Raw genomic sequence first — 22,100 nt, 5'->3', positions numbered from 1 at the left:
TTATCCAGGGTGCTGCTCTTCCAGAAGCCTCAGAATTGCCTGAAATTATATGGGAAAGAGAAACAGAAAGAGAGAGAGAGAGAGAGAGAGAGAGAGAGAGAGAGAGAGAGAGAGAGAGAGAGAATGAACATGCCTTTTTCCAGGGAGACATCTTTAGTTTAATCAAATTCTCATTACAATTCCTGCCCCAAGAAAAGTCAAGAATTACCATCCTTTTTGAAGAGCAGGATGTTGTACAGAACCTGGATCCCTCTAACCATCCCTTGAAGAACTGTTACCCGTCATATAGACAGGGTTCTGGCCTGTCCCTTAGTCTGGCACCTCTGACACATACATACTCCTTGCCCTGGGGCAAGGAGTCTTACAAGAAGAAGGGACTTGCTGCAAGGCCTTGGGACCTTGCAGGACAACTGGGAGCACAGGGCTCTTTGTTAGGTCCACTGGGGCAAAAAGAGGTTATGTAGGCCAGAATAGAATTGGATTTAGGTTGATTCCAAGAATATTAGGTTCCTATACTGTGACAGAAGGTGCTAGCACAGAGTTTCTGTAGCCTGCCCGCTATACTGGGCTGTAGTCTTTCCTCTGGTAGGGTGTGGGACTCTGGAATCTTGGGAGTGCATGCAATGATGCTCTCTCTGCTTCCTCCCCTTGCTCTCAGCCCATGGGCATCATGTCTATCCTGGAGGAGGAGTGCATGTTCCCCAAGGCCACTGACATGACCTTCAAGGCCAAGCTGTATGACAACCACCTGGGCAAGTCCAACAATTTCCAGAAGCCACGCAATGTCAAGGGGAAGCAGGAAGCTCACTTCTCCCTGATCCACTATGCTGGCACTGTGGACTACAACATCCTGGGCTGGCTGGAGAAGAACAAAGACCCACTCAACGAGACAGTGGTGGGCTTGTACCAGAAGTCCTCCCTCAAGCTCATGGCCACACTCTTCTCCTCATATGCTTCTGCTGATGTTGGTAAGAGGGCAGCCCCTGTATTGGGCCAGAGGAATTCTTAAGTTGTGAGGGGCCAGGGTCTCACTGCTTCAAACCATGTGACCATAGAGGCAGAAGGGAGCCTGCTTTCCAGTCACAGGATGGGGGTCAGGAGATACCACAGGCATCCATCTGTACCTGATCTCTGAAAGTGCCATTTTCCACTTTGTGCTATGGATATTGGTGTACATGTCTTGTGTCTCCTCAAGACTGTGAGCAACTGGAGGCCAGTGAGGGTGTCATGCATCCCTGCACCAGGCCCAGCATAGAGTCATGCCTGTAGGAGGATCACTGAACATCTGGTAGAACAAGTGAGTGTCCTGTTCAGAGAAGGAAAAGAGAGGGTGTGGACTGGAATGAGGAGGATGAACTATGAGAAGGAAGGTAGACCATGGAAAGATGTAAGCATGAAGGGCGGAGTTAGAAGGTGGGAGAAAAGCACTGGTATTATTTCAGCATATACCATGTAGCAAGCAAACTTATCTAATCTTCATCACATCTTTTAGAAGCAGTTACCATTCTCCTCCTGGAAAACCTAAGACATGGAGAATCACTTTGTGAAGTCACATGGCTAGTGAGGGGCAGAACACTGCCCCTGCCAAAGGGTTCCTCCACTTTCAGGCTCTGGCTTCTCATCTCTTTTCTTGTTATTAGGGGACAGCAGCAAAGGCAAAGGAGGGAAGAAAAAAGGCTCATCCTTTCAGACAGTGTCAGCCCTCCACCGGGTAAGAAGGACATAGAGATGCCAAGAGACCCATGGTGGGCAGGCCCAGCCCTTTGGCTGTCACCCTAACCTGATGCTCTGAGTTTGGGAATGAAAGAAGTTAGAGTTATGTGGTCATTTTGGGCATGGGAGTTCTACACAAGCCTGAATTCACATCATAAATTATATGTCAACTCTCTGTCCCTTGGAGAGTTCTGGAGACAAGCTGTCAGGGGCTCGGGGACCAAAAAGATGGTTCTTGTGGCTTCTGAGTCCCCACTCTCATCCACCCCCAGGAGAATCTGAATAAGCTTATGACCAACCTGAGGACCACCCACCCTCACTTTGTGCGCTGCATCATCCCCAATGAAAGGAAGGCTCCGGGTGAGCGATGTGTAAGGGTCTAATCTAGAGAGGGTACCTGGCATCCACTTGCCTTGAGGTTGACCCTTTCTCCTCTTTTCCTGCTGCAGGGGTGATGGACAATCCCCTGGTCATGCACCAGCTGCGCTGTAACGGTGTGCTGGAGGGTATCCGCATCTGCAGGAAGGGCTTCCCCAACCGCATCCTCTATGGAGATTTCCGGCAGAGGTGGATACAGGGTGCCCTGGAGCTGAGGAAACAGGGGGAAACTGGGAAGACCTGGTGGGGAGGGGAGTCCACAGGTGGCCCTGAATGCTGTGGGCAGAGCAGGTCAGCACAGAACGTGGGTGACTTGGGGCACCTCCCTCTCCAGGTATCGCATCCTGAACCCAACGGCCATCCCTGAGGGCCAATTCATTGACAGCAGGAAAGGGGCAGAGAAGCTGCTGGGTTCCCTGGACATTGACCACAACCAGTACAAGTTCGGCCACACCAAGGTGGGTCTAAAGCCCCACAGCGTGGAGTTGCAGGACGCCCAGCCATGTTAAGCGGAGCAGCTAGGAGTTTAGAAGGCAGGCCTCTGAATCCTGGCTTCCTGAATCAACCCAAGGGCTGGAACCCAGGCTTCCTTTCTGTCTTCTTTTTCATATTTCACTCTGAGGTCTAGGATATATGGGTGATGGATCCCCTAGGAGCTCAGTCAGCACCTCCCACCTACTTCCTCCACCCTAGCTACCCTTCTCTGAGGCTGTGGCTCTCTTGCCCACAGGTGTTCTTCAAGGCGGGGCTGCTGGGTCTGCTGGAGGAGATGCGGGACGAGAGGCTGAGCCGCATCATCACCCGCATCCAAGCACAAGCCCGGGGCCAGCTCATGCGCATTGAGTTCAAGAAGATCGTGGAACGCAGGTGAGGTGAAGGAAAGGGAAAGGCTCTCCCAGAGATATAAGAGGCAAACAAGCAGTGCTAATTGGTGTGGGTCAGATGACCTGAGTTCAAATTCTGGCTTCACCACTCACTAGCTGGCTTGAGCAAGTGACTTTACCACTCTGGGTCTCATTTTGAATTCTTTGAAAAAAAAAAAAAAAGAAAATTCTTCATAAGCAAATGCAAATTAAGCTTCAATGAGATACCATTTAAAAACACTAGATTGACAAAAATCAAGAAGTCTGTAAATTAGTGCAACCTCCCTGAAAAAACAATGTATTATTTCTTAAAGATGGACTATTGTGGGGCACCTGGGTGGCTCAGTTGGTTAAGTGTCTGGCTGTTGATTTCAGCTCAGGTTATGATCTCAGTTTCGTGGATTCAAGCCCCACATCATGCTCTGCGCTGACCACGCAGAGTCTGCCTGGGATTCTCCCTCTGTCTCTGCCCTTCTCCCCCACCCCCTGCTCACACTCTCTCTGTCTCTCTCAAAATAAATAAATAAACGTTTAAAAATATTAAAAAAAAAACAAATATAAAGATGGGCAATTGTAAGGGCACATGGCTGGCTCAGTTGGTAGAGCATGCGGCTCTTGATCTCGGGGTTGTGAGTTTGAGTCCTGTGTTGGGTATAGCATCACTTAAAAAAAAAAAAAAGATGGACTATTGCATACCTTCCAATTCCACTTCTAAGTGCATTCCCACAGAAACTCCTGCACATGTACAACATGAGACAAAAAAAGAATATAGCATCATTGACGAGCAGCAAAGATTTGGAAACAACTCCAATTTTCATCCCCGGGGGAATGGGTAAATAGTAGAATAGTTGTTCAGTGGAATATTATAAAGCAATGAAAGGAGGGACTTACAACTACATGGTACAATGTGTATGAGCCTCAAAAGCATATTGTTGAGTGAACAAAAGCAAGTCACAGAAGGATACATACAGTGTAATGCAATTTTTATAAAACTCAGAGATAACAAAAAACAGTAACATATTGTTTAAAGACACATACGCATTGAGTTAAAGTATGTTTTGAGAAAGTAAGGAAATGAAAAACACAAGATTCAGGATAGTGGCTACTTCTGGTGGGGGGACCAGGAAAGAGGATGGAGAGAAGCACACAGGTTGAATCAACACTGATAATGGCTCTAGTTGTTGTTTGAACAATTGATAGGTTCATGGTTCGTGATTTTATTTCATGCTTCATAATTTACATATATGCTATAGATATTCTTACCTGTGAAATACAAGTTTTAACATATTTGCAGTTCTCATGGGATTAAAAACACTGAACTTAGTAGACATTCTGAGTGGCATAGCTTTCATTACTACTAGTGCCCCAGAAGGGAAGATATAAACTGTCCTCTGGTTGAATTGTTCAATTAATAAATATTTATTGAGTAACTCCATGATCAGTGAGGTAATGTTGGAGTGGGGTTGTATATCAAGGCGCAAGACAGGGCTCCAGCCCTCTGGTGCCTACAAACTTGCTTAGATGGGCTGGGAGCCAACTGCAGTCGGTCCCATGTTTGGGAAGTGCTCTTTCTGAATGCTCTTTCCCACCTCCATGTTTCCTTCCCAGGGATGCCCTATTGGTAATCCAGTGGAACATTCGGGCCTTCATGGGGGTCAAGAACTGGCCCTGGATGAAGCTCTACTTCAAGATCAAGCCACTGCTGAAGAGCGCAGAGACAGAGAAGGAGATGGCCACCATGAAGGAGGAGTTTGGGCGCATCAAAGAGGCACTGGAGAAGTCAGAGGCTCGCCGCAAGGAGCTGGAGGAGAAGATGGTGTCCCTGCTGCAGGAGAAGAATGACCTCCAGCTCCAAGTGCAGGCGGTAAAGCCACGCAATTATCTCTTCATGCCTCCCCCTTTATTCCCCTGGATTATAGCCCATCTCATCCCCAGGGACTGAGGTCCTGTGTCTCTTCTCTCTTTAATCACCAGTTCTGCTCTCCTTCCTCATCTCCCAGGAACAAGATAACCTCAATGATGCAGAGGAGCGCTGTGACCAGCTGATCAAGAACAAGATCCAGCTGGAGGCCAAGGTGAAGGAGATGACAGAGAGGCTGGAGGATGAGGAGGAGATGAATGCAGAGCTCACTGCCAAGAAGCGCAAGCTGGAAGATGAGTGCTCTGAGCTCAAGAAGGACATTGATGACCTGGAGCTGACGCTGGCCAAGGTGGAGAAGGAGAAGCATGCAACAGAGAATAAGGTGAGGGCAGCTCCTTCTGGCTCCAGCCCAGGTCTCCTCAGGATTCCCAAACCACAAGGTGGTCCTGGTCCTTGGCATTGGACATCCCCATAGACATCTCCAGGCTGGTGACCTGTGACCCTAAAGGGGATGGGGGTCTTGGTTGGCAGGTGAAGAACCTGACAGAGGAAATGGCTGGGCTAGATGAGATCATCGCCAAGCTGACCAAGGAAAAGAAGGCTCTGCAGGAGGCCCACCAGCAAGCCCTAGATGACCTTCAGGCTGAGGAGGACAAGGCCAACACACTGACTAAGTCTAAGGTCAAACTGGAGCAGCAGGTGGATGATGTGAGTAGTAAGAGCCATGCTCTGTCTCTCTCAGGTCAGGATTTTGCAGGCAACATCAATGGCCAAGGAGTTCCTGGTACTTAGAGCTAACCTCTATGACCCCTGAAGCCTCTTTGCCCTCTGCAATTCCTCACTAGACTAGGACTCAGAATTTTTTGTGCTTGCAGGGATTTCTCTGCTAGTTTGACCTCCAATCCCGCTGGACTTTGACTTTAGAAGAGAGCAGAAGAGCATGTACTGTGGATCTCATGTTTTCTATACCTTGTTTATTTTCTTCTCTCCACCAGCTGGAGGGATCCCTGGAGCAGGAGAAGAAGGTTCGTATGGACCTGGAGCGAGCAAAGCGGAAGCTGGAGGGTGACCTGAAGCTGACCCAGGAAAGCATCATGGACCTGGAGAATGACAAGCAGCAGCTTGAAGAAAAACTCAAGAAGTAGGAGCCTGGGGTGTCCCAGAGGGGCAAATGGAGGTGTCTGGCCTGAGGGTTAGAGCACAGGATGCCACAACCCCACTGGCCATGACTGTCCCGGGCACAGTGTGAATGAGGAAGTCAAACAGCACTCCCTCATTCACCCTCTGCACCAGTGGGGAGGGGACTTGTCCTAGCATGCCAGGCAAGAGAAGAGAATGGGCACAGAGGACGGAAGACCACCTGTCACCCCTCCCTTCTCCTCCAGGAAGGAGTTTGACATTAATCAGCAGAACAGTAAGATTGAGGATGAGCAGGCACTGGCCCTTCAGCTGCAGAAGAAACTGAAGGAAAACCAGGTGAAGTTCTTCCTGGTGCAGCCAAATGCGGAGCTCAGTGGTGAGGCAGCTGAGGCTGCAAGAGCTCTGTAGGGTTCCAGACAGCATCTACAACTCCAGGCGGCCTTGGAGACACCATGCCCCCTGACTTGGCACTTGGGAACACCAGCCTTCCCCCATTAGAGCAATGAGTCTTATTTCAGCAGGCCTATTTTGGGAGGCAAACAAGCCTACTAAAAGGGCTCTCTTGATGAGCTGTGCCCTGTCTCATGGGTTTTTTTCCTCCAGCACAAATGACAGGGTTCAAGTCTCCTCTTGCTCTTCTTCTGGTACTTCTTCCCTCTACATGGAGGTGAGGAGGGCCTTCATGGAGCACCTTCCTATGGAGTGCTCTGATCATACTCTTCCCAGGTACTGACCCTATGGTATTCAGTCAACTCCTACAACCCTGAGCAATTCACTTCCCCTTGCTGAGTCTCAGATTCTCTTCTCACCTGTGAAATGAGATAATAGCACCTGCCTTACAGAAGGCCAGAGGAGATAATGTTTATAAAACCACTTAGACAGCTAGCAGTCAGCCTGCCACTAGCTAGAAGGTGTTCTTTTATTTTCTCCATGGCCTTCTCATCCCTCTGCAGGAGGAGATTAAATTAACAGCCATAGCCACCCTTACTTTTAGTGCACCCTGAATTTTAACGTGCTTTTAGTCCTGTGTTTGTCAGAAAAGCCCTGGAAGCAAGGCAGACAGGTACTGCGATCCCATTTTATAGCTACAGAAACTGCATGGCCAGGTCTGGACATAGTGGCCACAAAGACAGCAGGCACTCAACTATTACAGGCAAGGCCTTATCCTCTGATTTTCTGGTCACACTGTGGCTATTGGAGAGCATTGAACTCCCCTCAGCATTCGGGGCCCATGGTCCAGGCTACAAGTGATACATGAACACAATTCCACTCATTTGGGGAGCTGCTCAGGGGCTAGCCTGCCTTCAGTGATAATTTACCCTTCCATTTTCTTGGATGCCCCTCTCAGTTATAGCCAGAATATTAGGACATTCTCCAGGTTCTTCTATTTGGGTCTAGGCAAACTCTTTGGCCCTTAGACCCAGAACAACAGTGCTATTATCCTCACCAGGTCTTGGCTGTAGGCTGAGGCCCTCCTTCTTCCTGCCCAAGCTCTTGCACATAGTCCTACCTTCCTCATCTTGAGAGCAGAGGCATGGTGGCCCTCTCTCTCCTGCTCCCAGGGCCCACCCACAGACATTCCATTAACACTGTCCTCAACCACAGATTCAGGGATTCCACTGACTGATACTCCCTTTTGCTCCTGGCTGGTCAGGGAACAGATCAAAATGAAAGATGGGACATTCTCCCAATTTAGTCAAGGCCAAGGAAAAGGCCAGAAAAATGAGGTAGGGGCATGATGATGAAAAGGCCAACTTTCTAGCACTCACCTGGCCTGGAAGGGAACAACAAAAGTAGAACCCACCCTAGACATAAATAAGGCAACCCCTGGAGAGTGAGGAGTATAGTTGACTGGACTTCGTGGTGAACCTGGAAGATTACAAACATTAAAAAAATTTTTTTTTAATGTTTATTTTTGAGAGAGAGAGAAAAAGAGAGAGAGAGAGAGAGAGAGAGAGAGAGAGAGAGAGAGAGAGAAAGCGTAAGTGGGAGAAAGGCAGAGAGAGAGGGAGACACAGAATCGGAAGCAGGCTCCAGGCTCCAGAGCTGTCAGTGCAGAGTCCGATGTGGGGCTTTAACTCACGAACCGTGAGATCATGACCTGAGCTGAGGTCAGATGCTCAACTGACTGAGCCACCCAGGAGCCCGAATTATAAACACTTTGATTGTTTTAAGGCATATTATTGCAACTGTTTGTAAGATACAAGCACCAGCTTTCCTGCCTTATGTTTAGCAGAGCAGAGTCTAGTGAATCTGTGGAATCTTTGAGATTCAGGATCTCACAGGAGCTCCAAATCCCCATCTGAACACAGATTCTCTGGATTCAGGGCTGCAGATTCTCAGACTGAGTCTAAATGTCTCTAGGAAGTGCTTTGAGGATTCAGCTTCAACCAAATTGATATTGATGGTCTGTGCATCACAGAATGTCTAGCAGCACCCCTGGCCTCTACCCACTAGATGGCAAGTCATGACAAGCAAAAATGTCTACACACATTGCCAACTATCCCCCATGGCACAAAACTTTCCCTAGTTGAGAACCATTGTTCTGGAGAGACCTGCATGTTCTAGAGCCCTGGGGTGGGGTCTGCAGGCAGTGGGTCTGAGCTTTCTGTGTCCCGGCCCAGGCTCGCATCGAGGAGCTGGAGGAGGAGCTGGAGGCCGAGCGCACCGCCAGGGCCAAGGTGGAGAAGCTGCGCTCAGACCTGTCCCGGGAGCTGGAGGAGATCAGCGAGCGGCTGGAAGAGGCCGGCGGGGCCACGTCCGTGCAGATCGAGATGAACAAGAAGCGCGAGGCCGAGTTCCAGAAGATGAGGCGGGACCTGGAGGAGGCCACGCTGCAGCACGAGGCCACGGCGGCGGCCCTGCGCAAGAAGCACGCCGACAGCGTGGCCGAGCTGGGCGAGCAGATCGACAACCTGCAGCGTGTGAAGCAGAAGCTGGAGAAGGAGAAGAGCGAGTTCAAGCTGGAGCTGGATGATGTCACCTCCAACATGGAGCAGATCATCAAGGCCAAGGTGGGCTGCCCGCTCACCCTTCTTGCCCCCTTCTCTGTCTCAGTGGCCTTCCTTCCACTGTCTCTGCCCTGTCTTCTCATCGTCACCCCTTCATCACCTCTTGGTCTCTGTCTTGCTCTCTCCCTCACCCTCCCTCCCTCTGCCCACAGCTCTTCACCATCTCTCCTTTAGTTCATGTACCCTTTTCAGACTGTTCCTGTCAGCACCTCTCTTTTTCACCCCGCTGATCCCTGTGCTCTCCCCACCTTGGCCTTCCCATCCTTTCTCTGGTGCACCCAGCCCCTTTCCATGACAAGTTGTCCCTTACTGCCTGAAGGCAAACCTGGAGAAGGTGTCCCGGACACTGGAGGACCAGGCCAATGAGTACCGTGCAAAGCTGGAAGAGACCCAACGCTCCCTCAATGACCTCACCACCCAGCGAGCTAAGCTGCAGACTGAAAATGGTGGGTGCCCCTCACCAGCCCTGCGCCTTCCTGAGGGTCAGGTACTAGTTGCCCCCTTCCGTAGCCCACAAATTCGTCCCTCTTATTCCCACCTCCAGGGGAGCTGTCTCGGCAGCTGGATGAGAAGGAGGCACTGATCTCCCAGCTGACCCGAGGCAAGCTCTCCTATACCCAGCAGCTGGAGGACCTCAAGAGGCAGCTGGAGGAGGAGGGCAAGGTGAGGCGCAGCTAGGGACAGTGAGACAGGCTTGATGGCAATGCTGGACAATTAACATCAAGACCAGGATTAGGGGTCTAGAGACTGGAGAGAATCCTCTGTGGTGGAAAGAGCCCCAATCTAGCTTCCTCTACACTCCAGCTAAGCCACACCTCAACATCATCAAATGCCTCTTTCCTCATTTGTAAGGGGGTGGGGTGGGCAAACTGGGAGGCTACTCCAAGATGCTGAGATTCCACACCAGCCCTCAGTCTAATTGAGGCTGGGCTTGTTTGAAGTCCATAGATATGAAAAGGATCTAGAGAATGATGGTGGTGGGGCATTCCCTCCTCCCTTCCTCGGATGAGCCTGTCAGTGCCCACCTCTCCCCAGGCAAAGAACGCCCTGGCCCATGCACTGCAGTCAGCCCGACATGACTGTGACCTGCTGCGGGAGCAGTATGAGGAGGAGACGGAGGCCAAGGCTGAGTTGCAGCGCGTCCTGTCCAAGGCCAACTCGGAGGTGGCCCAGTGGAGGACCAAGTACGAGACAGATGCCATCCAGAGGACTGAAGAGCTCGAAGAGGCCAAGTGAGTTCGGGGCAGTCCCCCACCCAATTCTAAGAGAGGAAGGAGCAAGACAGGCAGAGTGGGCATGGGAAGGAGATCTGAGGAGGGTGGAAGAAGCATGGGGGCTAACAGAGATGGTTGAAAGGGAGCCTGGATCTTGTGTTCTGAGTGAACCTGGCTGGCCCTGACTCACTTCCTGTGACGCATGAGCTTTTGGCTCGGGTTATACCTGACGCTCACGTATAAGACGAGCAAAAAGCTTGTTGGTCAGAGGAGCTTCCATCGATCAGCCTGGTATGGGGAGGGGTGGGGGTTGTCACCCAGAGGTCACTGCATGTAGGGAAGACATTCTGTCCTAGGCACTCGCAGGCTTAGGTTGCTCGAGGCTAGGGACGCAGGGCCTAAAGGGCTGTTCAGGGTCCCAAGGTATTGTGGGGAGGAGGATTGGGTCACCCTGGTCTGGGGAGGAGGTGGTTCCAAGGTCCCACTGTTCCCAGGTAGAATCACACACACACACACACACACACACACACACACACACACACTAACTGCCCCGGGCAGGAAGAAGCTGGCCCAGCGGCTGCAGGATGCCGAGGAGGCCGTGGAGGCCGTCAACGCCAAGTGCTCATCCCTGGAGAAGACCAAGCACCGGCTGCAGAATGAGATCGAGGACCTGATGGTGGATGTGGAGCGCTCCAATGCAGCCGCCGCAGCCCTGGACAAGAAGCAGAGGAATTTCGACAAGGTGGGCCCAAGCTGGGGGCCGCAGCCAGGGGCGGAGCAGGGAGACCAACGTCACCGTGAAGACTGAGACCTCCTCCTTGAGGGCAGGGGAGGAGGCTGAGCCCAGCCCAGGGACCTGGGCAGGCCCTGGAGCGGGGCTGGGGCGGGGCTGGGGGCCACGCAGTGAGCCAGGTCCCCGCAGATCCTGGCCGAGTGGAAGCAGAAGTATGAGGAGTCGCAGTCAGAGCTGGAGTCCTCGCAGAAGGAGGCGCGCTCTCTCAGCACAGAGCTCTTCAAGCTCAAGAATGCCTACGAGGAGTCCCTGGAGCACCTGGAGACCTTCAAGCGGGAGAACAAGAACCTTCAGGGTGCGCTGAGGCCTGAGAGACCACGGAGGGGCGGGGGAGGGGGAGACAGGGAGGGCCACACTGGGCAGGGAAAACTCAGGCTTTGGGCTTTCTGGCCCTCTGACCCCCAGAGGAGATCTCTGACCTGACTGAGCAGCTGGGAGAAGGAGGGAAGAATGCACATGAGCTGGAGAAGGTCCGCAAGCAGCTAGAAGTGGAGAAGTTGGAGCTGCAGTCGGCCCTGGAGGAGGCAGAAGTGAGAGGCTGTCTCTGCCCACACCCTTACCTCATACCCTCTCTTACCTACCCTGTCTTGTTTCTGACTCCCCACTCTCCTTCACCTGGGGGTGGCGCTGACCCCAAGACAAAAGTTATTAGCTCCTTTTTTAGTCTACCTACTATCTGGTACCCATGACTACCTCCAAAGCCAAGGTCTGCCCCAAGAAAATCATCCCAGTCTGATTATAAGTCATAAGGTTATGTTTCCTATCATGTCTATAAAGTGGTTATCATAATAACCCCTCAGACATTAAGTGGGCTTCAGAGTCAAACAGATCTGAATGTGAAATTTGGCTTCAGAACCTCCACTGTGTCATTGGGCCAGTTTCTTAACCTCTCTGTACCTTCTTTTACTTATCTCTAATGGAATTAATTGTACATACCTAATAAGATGTTATGCTTTATTACTAAGATTAAATGAGGTAACAAACTTAAGCACTTAATATATATTTGCTATTATTACTATTCATTTTTAAGAACCTAGGGAAAGTCCTGAGTTAGGGGGTTTCTAACATTTTTCACTAAAGGGTAAGTGACCCAGGAAACAAAGATAAAGTTTGGAATATGTGGTCATAAAAATCTCCCACTTTTCTTTTTACATTTATTTATTTTTGAGAGACAGAGAGAGACAGAGCGTGAGCAAGGGAGGGGCAGAGAGACAGAATCAGAAGCAGGCTCCAGGTTCTAAGCTGTCAACACAGAGCCCGACCCAGGGCTCGAACCCACAAACCATAAGATCATGACCTGAGCTGAAGTCGGACACTTAACCGACTGAGCCACCCAGGCGCCCCGAAAAATCTCCCACTTTTCTATGATGTTTAGAGGGTCAGGATTACGCAGTGTTGGTACTAGAGTGTTTTGGCGATTGCGAGGGTCAAACCCTTTCCTTGACAGAGGAAACCCAGAGCATCCTGCACTTCCTCTGCCAGGGCACCCTGGTGGTCTGGGATGCAAGTCTCACCTGCATCTTTTCCCAGGCCTTCCTCTCCAGAGGCCGTAGTCCTGGCTGATACCCTGCATACTTTTGGCCTCCCTCCCCACCTTGCCCTGTGCCCTGACTGTCTGCCTTGGACCCTCTCTCCCCACCTTCTTCCAGGCCTCCCTGGAGCATGAGGAGGGCAAGATCCTCCGGGCCCAGCTGGAGTTCAACCAGATCAAGGCAGAGATCGAGCGGAAGCTGGCAGAGAAGGACGAGGAGATGGAGCAGGCCAAGCGGAACCACCTGCGGGTGGTGGACTCGCTGCAGACCTCCCTGGATGCAGAGACACGCAGCCGCAACGAGGCCCTGCGGGTGAAGAAGAAGATGGAGGGCGACCTCAATGAGATGGAGATCCAGCTGAGCCAGGCCAACAGGACAGCCTCAGAGGCCCAGAAGCACCTGAAGATTGCCCAGGCCCATCTGAAGGTAAAAGAGGTTGGGACGCTCAGAAGGGAGCTGCCCACAGGTATGATGAGGGCCCTGGGCTGACACATATGAGAAAGTGGGAGCCATCCACCTCCTGGGCTTGGAGGCTTGAGGAAAGAAAAGCGACCAGATCCTAAGCATGTCCTGGACCAGTCCAGCTTCCAGGCCTAGAGAATAGATGAGGGGATGTGCCCCTTTGCCCTCTACTGGACCGAGGGTTTGAACATGGCATAGGGTGTGTCAGACCCCAAATAGGAAGCCTTGATGGGATGGGTGCAGGTCTCTCACATGCTTTCCCCCGCAGGACACCCAGATCCAGCTGGACGACGCAGTCCGTGCCAACGACGACCTGAAGGAGAACATCGCCATCGTGGAGCGGCGTAACAACCTGCTTCAGGCTGAGCTGGAGGAGCTGCGGGCCGTGGTGGAGCAGACGGAGCGGTCTCGGAAGCTGGCGGAGCAGGAGCTGATCGAGACCAGCGAGCGGGTGCAGCTGCTGCATTCCCAGGTGAGGAGGTCAGGGGCCGTGTGGACAAACCTGCTGAGTGGCAGAGGCCGGGACACCACAGAAGCTTCTGAACCAGATGCTCTGAGTGAGTATGTCCAACCAGAATGGCAAATTGCTTCATCTGTTGGGCCATCTCTCATCTGTCAGTCATGGCTGTCAGAATCACTACCTTGAGAAGAGGGCCTACACTTAAAAGCTAATGGGGTCGTGATTGGTTGGCGTGATCCACCAAAGTCACAAATCTGGGAGCGGTGAAATGCGTGCTGTCATCTGACATCCCTGATCTGGAGGACAGCCCCCAGATTCCTCTGTAGAGGGAGATGTGGGGCATTTAACGAAGTGCAAGTGCATCTACTTGTAAGCCAAATTCTCAACGGAACACCATTTTTCTGCAGTCCCATACACAGTGATGTCAGCTCTTCTCTGCAATGAGTTTTCAGTTTTCGTGTCCATCTTACTGCAGGGTCCTGTGGGCCTTTTTGCTGTAATCTAGTATGTGTGGGAATGATATCATCCACTGACTCCACCCCCTCTTCATTACTCTACTATATTCTTTCTGCAACTGTAATCATTTCCAGGATATTGTCCTGGTAAAAAGTTGTTCCCATTTTCCCTGCAATATTTTCATGCTCCTGAATAGACACATTACGAAAGATGTCAGGAGAAGAATTGCAGACCTTTCGCTGCTTGAAGTCTTTCTTCAGAGCTGAGTAATTTTAGATAAACCTCAAGAACATATCTGTTTTCATAAGAAAAGGGAAAGCTGATACAAAACATGGAATACACAATAACAAAGGATACAAGGAATAAATAAAAACAAGACTTTAAAAAAAATGACTGGTTTTAATTTTCTGTGGATACAGGTGTAGAATCAAATAACAAAGTATCTACTTGATAGTTTTCTCTATGTGTACGTGTATCTAGAACACCAGCCTCATCAACCAAAAGAAAAAGATGGAGTCAGACCTGTCCCAGCTTCATACTGAAGTGGAGGAGGCCGTGCAGGAGTGCAGGAACGCCGAGGAGAAGGCCAAGAAGGCCATCACGGATGTGAGTGACTGCTCCCCTTCTTGCCCCCGCTAAAGACATGGGGCCCTGGGTCCAGGCCAGGCCACTGTGCCGTGGCAAGTTGACTCTGTAGCTGCGTGAGTCTGAGGGCCTCGGGAAACAAACGCCACGATGGGAAAAAGGTGATCCTCAAGGGACAAGAGGCCCCGGGCCTCTGTTCTTTTACACGTGTCTCCCGTCCCCAGGCTGCCATGATGGCAGAGGAGCTGAAGAAGGAGCAGGACACCAGCGCCCACCTGGAGCGCATGAAGAAGAACATGGAGCAGACCATCAAGGACCTGCAGCACAGGCTGGATGAGGCCGAGCAGATCGCCCTCAAGGGCGGCAAGAAGCAGCTGCAGAAGCTGGAGGCCCGGGTGCGGGAGCTGGAGAATGAGCTGGAGGCCGAGCAGAAGCGCAACGCGGAGTCGGTCAAGGGCATGAGGAAGAGTGAGCGTCGCATCAAGGAGCTGACCTACCAGGTGTGGGCGTGGGAGCTGCTCTAGGGGGCAGTTGAGAGCGAATGTGAAAGTGCTTCTCTAGTCCCACCTCCCAACCCACACAGGCCCCACGCACATGCACTTTCCAGGAATGCCACCCGACCCCCCGGAACCCATGTCTTGAGAAGCTATCTTTAGATTAATTTTCTTTCACATTCCCTGGAGTCAATTTGTCTTGAGTCCATGATTTTTCCTAGTGAATGCAGAACCTACCTCTACTTCCTGAAAATCTTTTAACCAGCAATTTCCTCAGGATTTTTTTTTAATAACCTAAAGTGCTACCATTAAGGCTTTAGCACAGTCCAAGGAACGCTTCTACTGGCCTGAAAGGGAGGGACATAGTGTAGCACTTTAGGGTTAAAAGTCAGAGTTGGGAAAAGACTCAGATCTTCCAAGGAGTTTCTGGAACAACAGATAGAAGGCCTTAGATAAAGAAGATCCCAAAATGTTCTAAGACCTGCATCTGCATAGCTCAGAGCTTTTGCCCTTGACCTGTTGTTTTCACAGTGTTCCTGGGAAGGAAGGACAGAGAAATGGGGTATTGATTCATTTAGTTGGATATGAGAGGCACAAGAAGGAGACACAGCTATAGAACTGCAGATGTACTGCAATCCTAAGGGCAAGTGGTATCCTAGCACATGCAATGATGTGGAGATAGGAATGATCAGGTGACAGTGATCCTGTACAGTGCCCAAATCTGACCCAGTACAATATATATATGATAGGTCAGAATGGTCTGGACTATGATAATACCCTTTGTTCTGGGTTCCTCATTAGTCCTCTCAGCTCACTCTAAAACCACTGGCCAGGAGCATCTACAGTGCTCCAGGTTGGAACTGACACAGCCCCGATGTCTCCATGTTATCAGATGAAAGAATTCTGTTTGGTTCTGGGCCCCTTCCCCCACTTCCAACTTTAGCGCTACAGCCTTCTTTGCCTTTTAGATCTGGACTGAGGACCTTGCTGTGGCCCTTTGACCTATAAGTAGCAACAGAGGTAGAATCCCCCACCCCCTCATTGACCTGTCCCATGGGAGGGAGAGGCAACTAAGGCCTAGGGAGGAAAGTGATGTATTGAGGGAGGGAACAATGATTCCACTTGCTCCTCCTCTCAATTGGCTTCTCCCATCCATCCACCCCCAGACGGAGGAGGACAAGAAGAACCTGCTGCGGCTACAGGACCTGGTGGACAAGCTGCAACTGAAGGTCAAGGCCTACAAGCGCCAGGCAGAGGAGGCAGTGAGTTCATTGTTTTCTCCACTCTCTGTCAACATACCTCTCATGTGTGAGAATTGACAGGTGTCCGCCTCAGCATGGGGACTGGACGTTCCATGTGCTCTGGGTGCTCAGAGCTATGTCAGGCACCCTGAGCAAACAAAAGCAATGCTTTTGGGTCAAATAGACCCAGGACCTGCCTACAAACTGCTTATAATCCATACACCAGTAGGCCCAAGAGAAAGCAGTGCCACTGCTAAGCAGGCCAGGGGGCCAGACAGTGCTGAAGGCTGGAAGGTGGCTATGGAATTGGGCCCAGAGAAGGACCTGACCATAGAGCAGTGGGGAGGACTCCGGGTGGGCAGCAAAGTGTGCAAATAAGGTGTTAATGCTCACATGTGTGCAGGAACCCTGCGGTTGGGAGCATCTATCAGAGTTCTGGTTGAGCAGATGCAGTGAGGCTGGGTTCTGAAAGGAACCAGACCAGACAGTATCTAATGCATCTTGGGCAGTGGGTGGCCATGAAGGATTCTGAATTCTGGGCAAGTTGAAGAGGATGCCAAGCCAGGAGCAGGATATCCTTGGCAAAGCTGGTAGGGGAACATAGTTGGGGGTGAGAACACCAAGCCCCTAGCTCAGGGACAGGGAGTCCCTCAGATTGGGATGCTCAGTATTTCCAACCCCTGCTGCCTCTCACTTCATCCTCCCCCGCCCTAACCCCCACCCCTGCAGGAGGAGCAGGCCAATACCAACCTGTCCAAGTTCCGCAAGGTGCAGCACGAGCTGGATGAAGCAGAGGAGCGGGCGGACATCGCCGAGTCCCAGGTCAACAAGCTGCGGGCCAAGAGCCGCGACATCGGCGCCAAGGTGGGTCCCTCCTCTGGGCCCCACTAGTCACCCCATGTCAACACACCCGCCAATATCAGTGCCCCTCAGAGTGGGCACTCCTTACCCTACAGTGTGACAGACCTGGGGGTCCCACAGCTCCCATGCCTGAGAATCCCCTTCCCACTCAGAGTGGCCCGTACAGACTGGCACCTCTGAAGAAAGCCCAGTTCTGCCCCCTAAACTACAAAGACCCGCAAATGAGAACCAAGATCCCTGAGGCCAGAACCTCTCCCCCTAAAGGCATCCCCTTTAGGCCCCTAAAAGCCCTAGAGATTCTTCCCCACACCCTTCCTCCCTCTTGCCAGCTGCCCCCTCACACCTTTTATTCCTTTCTCAGCAAAAACTGCATGATGAGGAGTGACACTGCCTCTGGAACTTCATTCTTGCCAACCTGTAATAAAGATGAGTGCCAGACTCTGCCTGCTCCCTGTCCTTTCCACCGCCAGCCTGGAGCTCTTAAAGTTCCTGAAAAGAGGGAGTCCCTGTCCCTGTGTCAGAGCTGTGGGAACCAAAGCATTCCACATCTACAGAGGAGGAAGCCAAGGCCCAGAGAAGTGAGGTGTCCTCCCTGAGTCCCAGTTCTGCTCAGTCAACCATACAAGGGAGGAGAGGGAGAAATGTCAGAAGAGAAAACAAAGGCACCGGAGGGGTGAGCTAATTCTATGTGCTGGGAGACAGAATTTTAGTGTCAAAGCTGAAGCTACCCTCCACCTACCCCAGCTCTGAGGCTGCAGGGGTTACAGGTGTCCTGAGATACCCATTCCCTCCTAAATGAATTTCCCACTGACACTAGGGAGGCTCAGGGCTCGCTGAGGATGGAAGTTCATAAAAGGGTTGACACAGGCCCCTTATGAGTAACCCACAGGGTGCCCCCCACTCCCTATCATCCTCAGGCACAGTCAGCTGAGACCCAGGTCTGACCTCAGCCTCTATGGTCAGCCCCTCATCATGAGGGGATCCCGAGACACTGGAGCCAGCTGCCACTGACCCTGAATCAACAGGCACTGTGGACCAAAGCTGGGCATTGCTCGTTTTAGTTTGGCCTTCCAAACAGGCACAGATGAGCACAGGTGTATGTACAGGTGCGCACCATAGATCACACTCCCACTCTCTCTGAGCTCTCACCAGGGACAGTCTGGCCCAGGTCATACAACTGCCCAGGGGACAGACAGGGCTGGCCCCTCTCCCATTCTGCTCCAAGCAAATGCCTGCCCCCTGCTGGGCTTTATGGGCTCAGGTTCTCCTGACCATCTTCTCATCCCTTCGCCTGGCGCCCCATCTCCTGAACTGACCTGGCTAAGCCCCTCCTATGCTTCCTCTGAAGCCTTGATCCCAACCCCCCCAAGGGTGGAGAATGGACTGTGCATGGAGCCCTGAGAATGTGGAGAAACCAGAAAAATACAAAATCTGATTGGTTCTAGCTCTGGAGAGGCTGCCAGTACTGGTGAGAAGCCAGGGAGGACATGAGGACAGGAAAATCAGAGGAGTCAGACCAAGAGAGACCCATGATTATCACCGAAGGGAGCAGAGCAGTTCTTCCAGAGTTCCAAGGTTCAGCCAGGGGTTGGGGTTGGGGGCTGCATCTGGAAGGAGCACCCCAGAGAAAAGGAGTTATTTCAGGGTGGGAGCAAACCAGTGTTAGAGGTAGAGCAAGCCACTGAGCTAGGTCATGTGGGCTCTATAGGGCTATGCAGGGACATCCCAGCTGCGCTGGACTATCATGGGCCAGGCAGGGCTGATTCCTGGGCTGTGGCAGGGCCTGTTCTCCAAACCACCTTAGCCAAACTCTCCCACAGCATTTATGTGGACATTCATGACTAGCCTGTCTCCTTCCCAGTCTGTGAGAGCTCAAGGACAGGCCCACCTGTCACTTCTGAATCCCTGGGGCCCGGCACAGGGCCTGCATACAGGAGATGCTCAGGAAATATTTGATGAGGCACTGGTAAGCTGGAAGACTGGACCCACTAGTGGAGGGAGCTGGAGATGAGGCTGGGCCATTTTTTTCCTGAGCTATAGGAGTTTAGTACAGTGTCCAGATCACCCGTACAGATAGGTGTTAGGCAAGCTGAGTTCTAGTCCTAGCTCTATCACAAGTAAAGAGGTCGCTCCCTGTGACTAGGCTTGTTTTCTCTTTTGTGAAATGAAGTCATCAGACCAGCTGATGTCTAAGGGCTCTTCCAGAGCCAGCATTTTGGGAAGTTCTGCCCTCATCTGGTGCCGCAGGCTGACCTCGCTCCTGTGGCCTGTGGACCAAGTCCTTCCCACACCACAAGGGGGAGCTCTACACACACCCCAGGCAAGCACCTGGTCCCAAACCCACCAACGAACCTGGGTGTGCAGGTATGGCAGGTGGGCACTTACATGGGGAAGGCTTGTGCCTTCTCAGACACAGGACTCTGGGAACCCAGCCACCAGGCACACCGCAAAGGCCTGGAACACAGAGAATGTAGACAGGAAGTTTTGTGTTGAAGGAAGTTTTCAGCACCTTCAGTGCAGCTGCCCTTCCTCACTGCTCGGACCTGGTTGCAGAAGAGGGACCATGACCCGCTCCAGGCAGCATTTCTATGAATACTCCCTGGCTTTCCTAATCTGCCTGATTTCTGGGGAAGAAAAAGACTCACCAGTAGGATTTGAATCTTTTAATTTGGGAATGACCAGCTTCCTCCTGCCCTCCCTCCCCAAAACACCTCCTTCCTGTTGAAGCTTCATCAGAGCACTGAGCCCCACAGACAAGTATCTGGTGACTTCTCAGGCCAGAATCCATCTCTGTAGGCCTGGCTGGGAGGTAGTAGGCTGTGGGCTAGTGAAACCAAAGGAAATGTGCACTGTTGCCTTTGTCTGGCTGGGCCTGGGAGCCAGGTAGCTCAGGGTCACTGCTGGTCATCTGTGAATATGGAGGCAGGCAGGGAAGGGCATATCAGGATGGGGTAGCTGGAGCAAAGGGTAGAGGGGGCATCTTCTCTCCCCAGAGCACGGACACTCACCCTGGGTGGTCCTGGGTGCCATCTCAGTCCGGTAGATCTTGAAGGCATCATAGGCAAAGACGGAAACCAGGATGATGCCAAAAACCTGTGGGAGTAGAATCAGGGATGGCACAATAAAGGCCATTGGCCACCATCTATTAGGCAGAAGGAGATGGGTGGTATGGGGCAAGGTGTGAGCCAGAGGCCTGGGCACTGGCTTGGGCTTGTGGGGAGGCACAGAGAGTGTGCAAACACCAGCCAGAGGTCCTTAGGGCCTGGGGAGCTCTGTGGGGCTGGACTCACAAAAGCAGCAATGGCAGCTCCATCCCGGGAGGTCACAGCCGCAAAGGAGACCACCAGGAAGATGATGATGGCACTGACACAGCGGAGGAAGTCCTGGGGGGTCGGGGGTGCAGGGTCAAGGGAAGTCAGAGGGCAAGGGAACATCACCCTGAGGTTTTCCAGGCTGGTCAGCAGCTTGACCCTCAGACACTATGAATCCCTGAATGGAGATACCCCTGGACACAATATAAAGCACTTGAGAGAAAGAGAGAGAGAGACAGAGACCCCACTGCTAACCAGGGAAGGGATACAGGTGAATGCAAAGAGACCAGGACAAGAAGCCAGGCCCTGGGTGGCACAGGGCTGGGGCATGCCAGCCAGGAGGGCCAGGGCAGGGCTGGACCTGGACCTGGACCTTTGGTGAGTGGAAGAGCAACTCTAAGTGACCTGCATCCTTGTTGTCAGTGACAACAGTGAAATCAGGGTCAGGGCTGGGCCCCTTACTGACCCAGGAAAAGGAGAGAGGCTGGGAGGGAAAAGGAAAACTTAGGATTCAGAGAAGAAAGGGACCAGAATGAGGTAGGGGAGGCAGGGTCCCTCACCAGACACGGCCAGTTCAGCCGATCAAAGCGCTGATAGTACTGGGTGGCGTAGAGGAAGAGGAAAGCGAGTGTGATGAAGAACTCGAGCAGTGCTGCAGCCATGTAGGCGGAGATGGAGGCCGTGAAGCAGATGAAGATGATGAAGGTCAGGGCCTGTGGGACCAAATATGTGAAGCTTGCCAGGAAGGGGACACAGGCATGGCCAGATTTTTGCCTTCCCCTCCTGAGGAACTCCCCCAGGCTGGCCCCCACCACCCATCCTTGGAGGCCTCCCCATCTCTGGTACCGGGAGCCATACTCCAGGGCGTTTGCCCATTGAGGGAAGTCTCCAGCTTCCCACTTCCCCCTGCCCTGGATCCCAGCAACCCCAGCAGTGTGGCCCAGCTGCACTGCCCCCAGGGAGCACCATTCTATGGAAACCACAAAAGAGGTGTCCTGCTAAAGCACAGGGTACAGGGTAAACTCCAGCCTCTGGAGTCATGCCCACAGCAGCCCTGCACCCCCAGAGGGACCCCCTATCCCCACTCCCAGATATCAGAAACTCCTCTAAACAAGGACCAAAACAAGGCCTTTGGTTCTATACCCAGAGACAAAGTTTAGAAGGCAGATGGACTTTAAGGGTCCCTAGGCTCTGGCAATGTAGGATGACATATATGCAATGGACTTAAGTTTACACTAAGGTCTTGCTAAGTGACAAGGGAAGATCCTTTCCTGAGAATAGATGTTCATGGGGAGCAGACAACAGATACAGTGGGAGTGCAGAAAGTCTGCCCTTTTATGTCCGGTCTAACTTCAGTTCTTCCTGCTGCACCTAAACCTGCTGTAACTGCCTTCAGATGGAGAGGCAGCAAGAAGGCAGGGTAGGAGGTGAGGGCAGGGCAGCTGGGGAGAGCAGGGGTGTCCAGAAAGCCTGGGAAAGGAGGTGGCTGAGGAGTGAGCCCAGTGGGGGCCCTGGGACGGGGAGAGGGAGGAGTGGGATAACACTGGGAGAGATTGAGGCGCCAGGTTGGGGAGGTGGCTGTTACCAGCTCAGTTTCCAGCAAGATGCCTTTGAGGGAGGAGAGGAAGGTCTTGTCCACGGCGAAGCCCTGGAGCACTGCAGCTGCCCCCTCTTCGGGGGGCCGGTCCCGGCGATCCCGAGCACTGAGCATCTCTGTGGGGCCCA

At 52.2% G+C, this 22,100-nt stretch overlaps 2 protein-coding genes across 3 annotated transcripts in view; one reads left to right on the top strand and one right to left on the bottom strand.

The window, feature by feature from the left end:
- Nucleotides 1-17,515, top strand: part of MYH6 (myosin heavy chain 6) — a 25,693-nt gene extending 8,178 nt beyond the window's left edge. The window contains exons 13-37 of the mRNA XM_042989418.1: nt 659-968; nt 1,641-1,711; nt 1,986-2,073; nt 2,163-2,280; nt 2,426-2,549; nt 2,822-2,958; nt 4,563-4,818; nt 4,955-5,197; nt 5,347-5,523; nt 5,811-5,956; nt 6,201-6,291; nt 8,580-8,969; nt 9,286-9,412; nt 9,511-9,629; nt 10,002-10,198; nt 10,739-10,922; nt 11,103-11,268; nt 11,379-11,503; nt 12,623-12,931; nt 13,236-13,439; nt 14,364-14,489; nt 14,693-14,968; nt 16,129-16,224; nt 16,933-17,067; nt 17,426-17,515. Coding sequence (XP_042845352.1) covers nt 659-968; nt 1,641-1,711; nt 1,986-2,073; nt 2,163-2,280; nt 2,426-2,549; nt 2,822-2,958; nt 4,563-4,818; nt 4,955-5,197; nt 5,347-5,523; nt 5,811-5,956; nt 6,201-6,291; nt 8,580-8,969; nt 9,286-9,412; nt 9,511-9,629; nt 10,002-10,198; nt 10,739-10,922; nt 11,103-11,268; nt 11,379-11,503; nt 12,623-12,931; nt 13,236-13,439; nt 14,364-14,489; nt 14,693-14,968; nt 16,129-16,224; nt 16,933-17,067; nt 17,426-17,449 — 4,239 coding nt within the window. The 3' untranslated portion in view covers nt 17,450-17,515. The remainder of the gene's footprint in view (nt 1-658; nt 969-1,640; nt 1,712-1,985; nt 2,074-2,162; nt 2,281-2,425; nt 2,550-2,821; nt 2,959-4,562; nt 4,819-4,954; nt 5,198-5,346; nt 5,524-5,810; nt 5,957-6,200; nt 6,292-8,579; nt 8,970-9,285; nt 9,413-9,510; nt 9,630-10,001; nt 10,199-10,738; nt 10,923-11,102; nt 11,269-11,378; nt 11,504-12,622; nt 12,932-13,235; nt 13,440-14,363; nt 14,490-14,692; nt 14,969-16,128; nt 16,225-16,932; nt 17,068-17,425) is intronic.
- On the bottom strand, nt 17,431-22,100 carry CMTM5 (CKLF like MARVEL transmembrane domain containing 5). Of its 2 annotated transcripts, XM_042989417.1 has the most exons (6): nt 21,961-22,100; nt 20,936-21,088; nt 20,355-20,447; nt 20,073-20,157; nt 19,450-19,518; nt 17,431-17,479 (listed from the first exon to the last, which is right to left on the bottom strand). In XM_042989417.1, exons 1-6 carry the CDS (start codon nt 22,084-22,086, stop codon nt 17,466-17,468), a joined length of 540 nt encoding a protein of 179 aa, XP_042845351.1. In that variant the 5' UTR covers nt 22,087-22,100; the 3' UTR covers nt 17,431-17,465. The 2 variants fall into 2 exon arrangements, with proteins under 2 accessions (XP_042845351.1, XP_007098051.1); XM_007097989.3 differs by lacking the exons at nt 17,431-17,479; nt 19,450-19,518 and adding an exon at nt 19,798-19,972.

Source organism: Panthera tigris, chromosome B3, assembly GCF_018350195.1.
Source record: "Panthera tigris isolate Pti1 chromosome B3, P.tigris_Pti1_mat1.1, whole genome shotgun sequence".
NCBI classification, from domain to species: domain Eukaryota; kingdom Metazoa; phylum Chordata; class Mammalia; order Carnivora; family Felidae; genus Panthera; species Panthera tigris.
This window is presented reverse-complemented; position numbering and strand designations above follow the sequence as displayed.

Coding starts and splice junctions, on each gene's coding strand:
- CMTM5 (XM_042989417.1), bottom strand. CDS start 22,086: ATGCTCAGTGCTCGGGATCGCCGGGACCGGCCCCCCGAAGAGGGGGCA. Junction 21,089..21,960: donor TCTTGCTGGAAACTGAGCTG/GTAACAGCCACC, acceptor TTGGTCCCACAG/GCCCTGACCTTCATCATCTT. Junction 19,519..20,072: donor GGCACCCAGGACCACCCAGG/GTGAGTGTCCGT, acceptor TCTGTGTTCCAG/GCCTTTGCGGTGTGCCTGGT.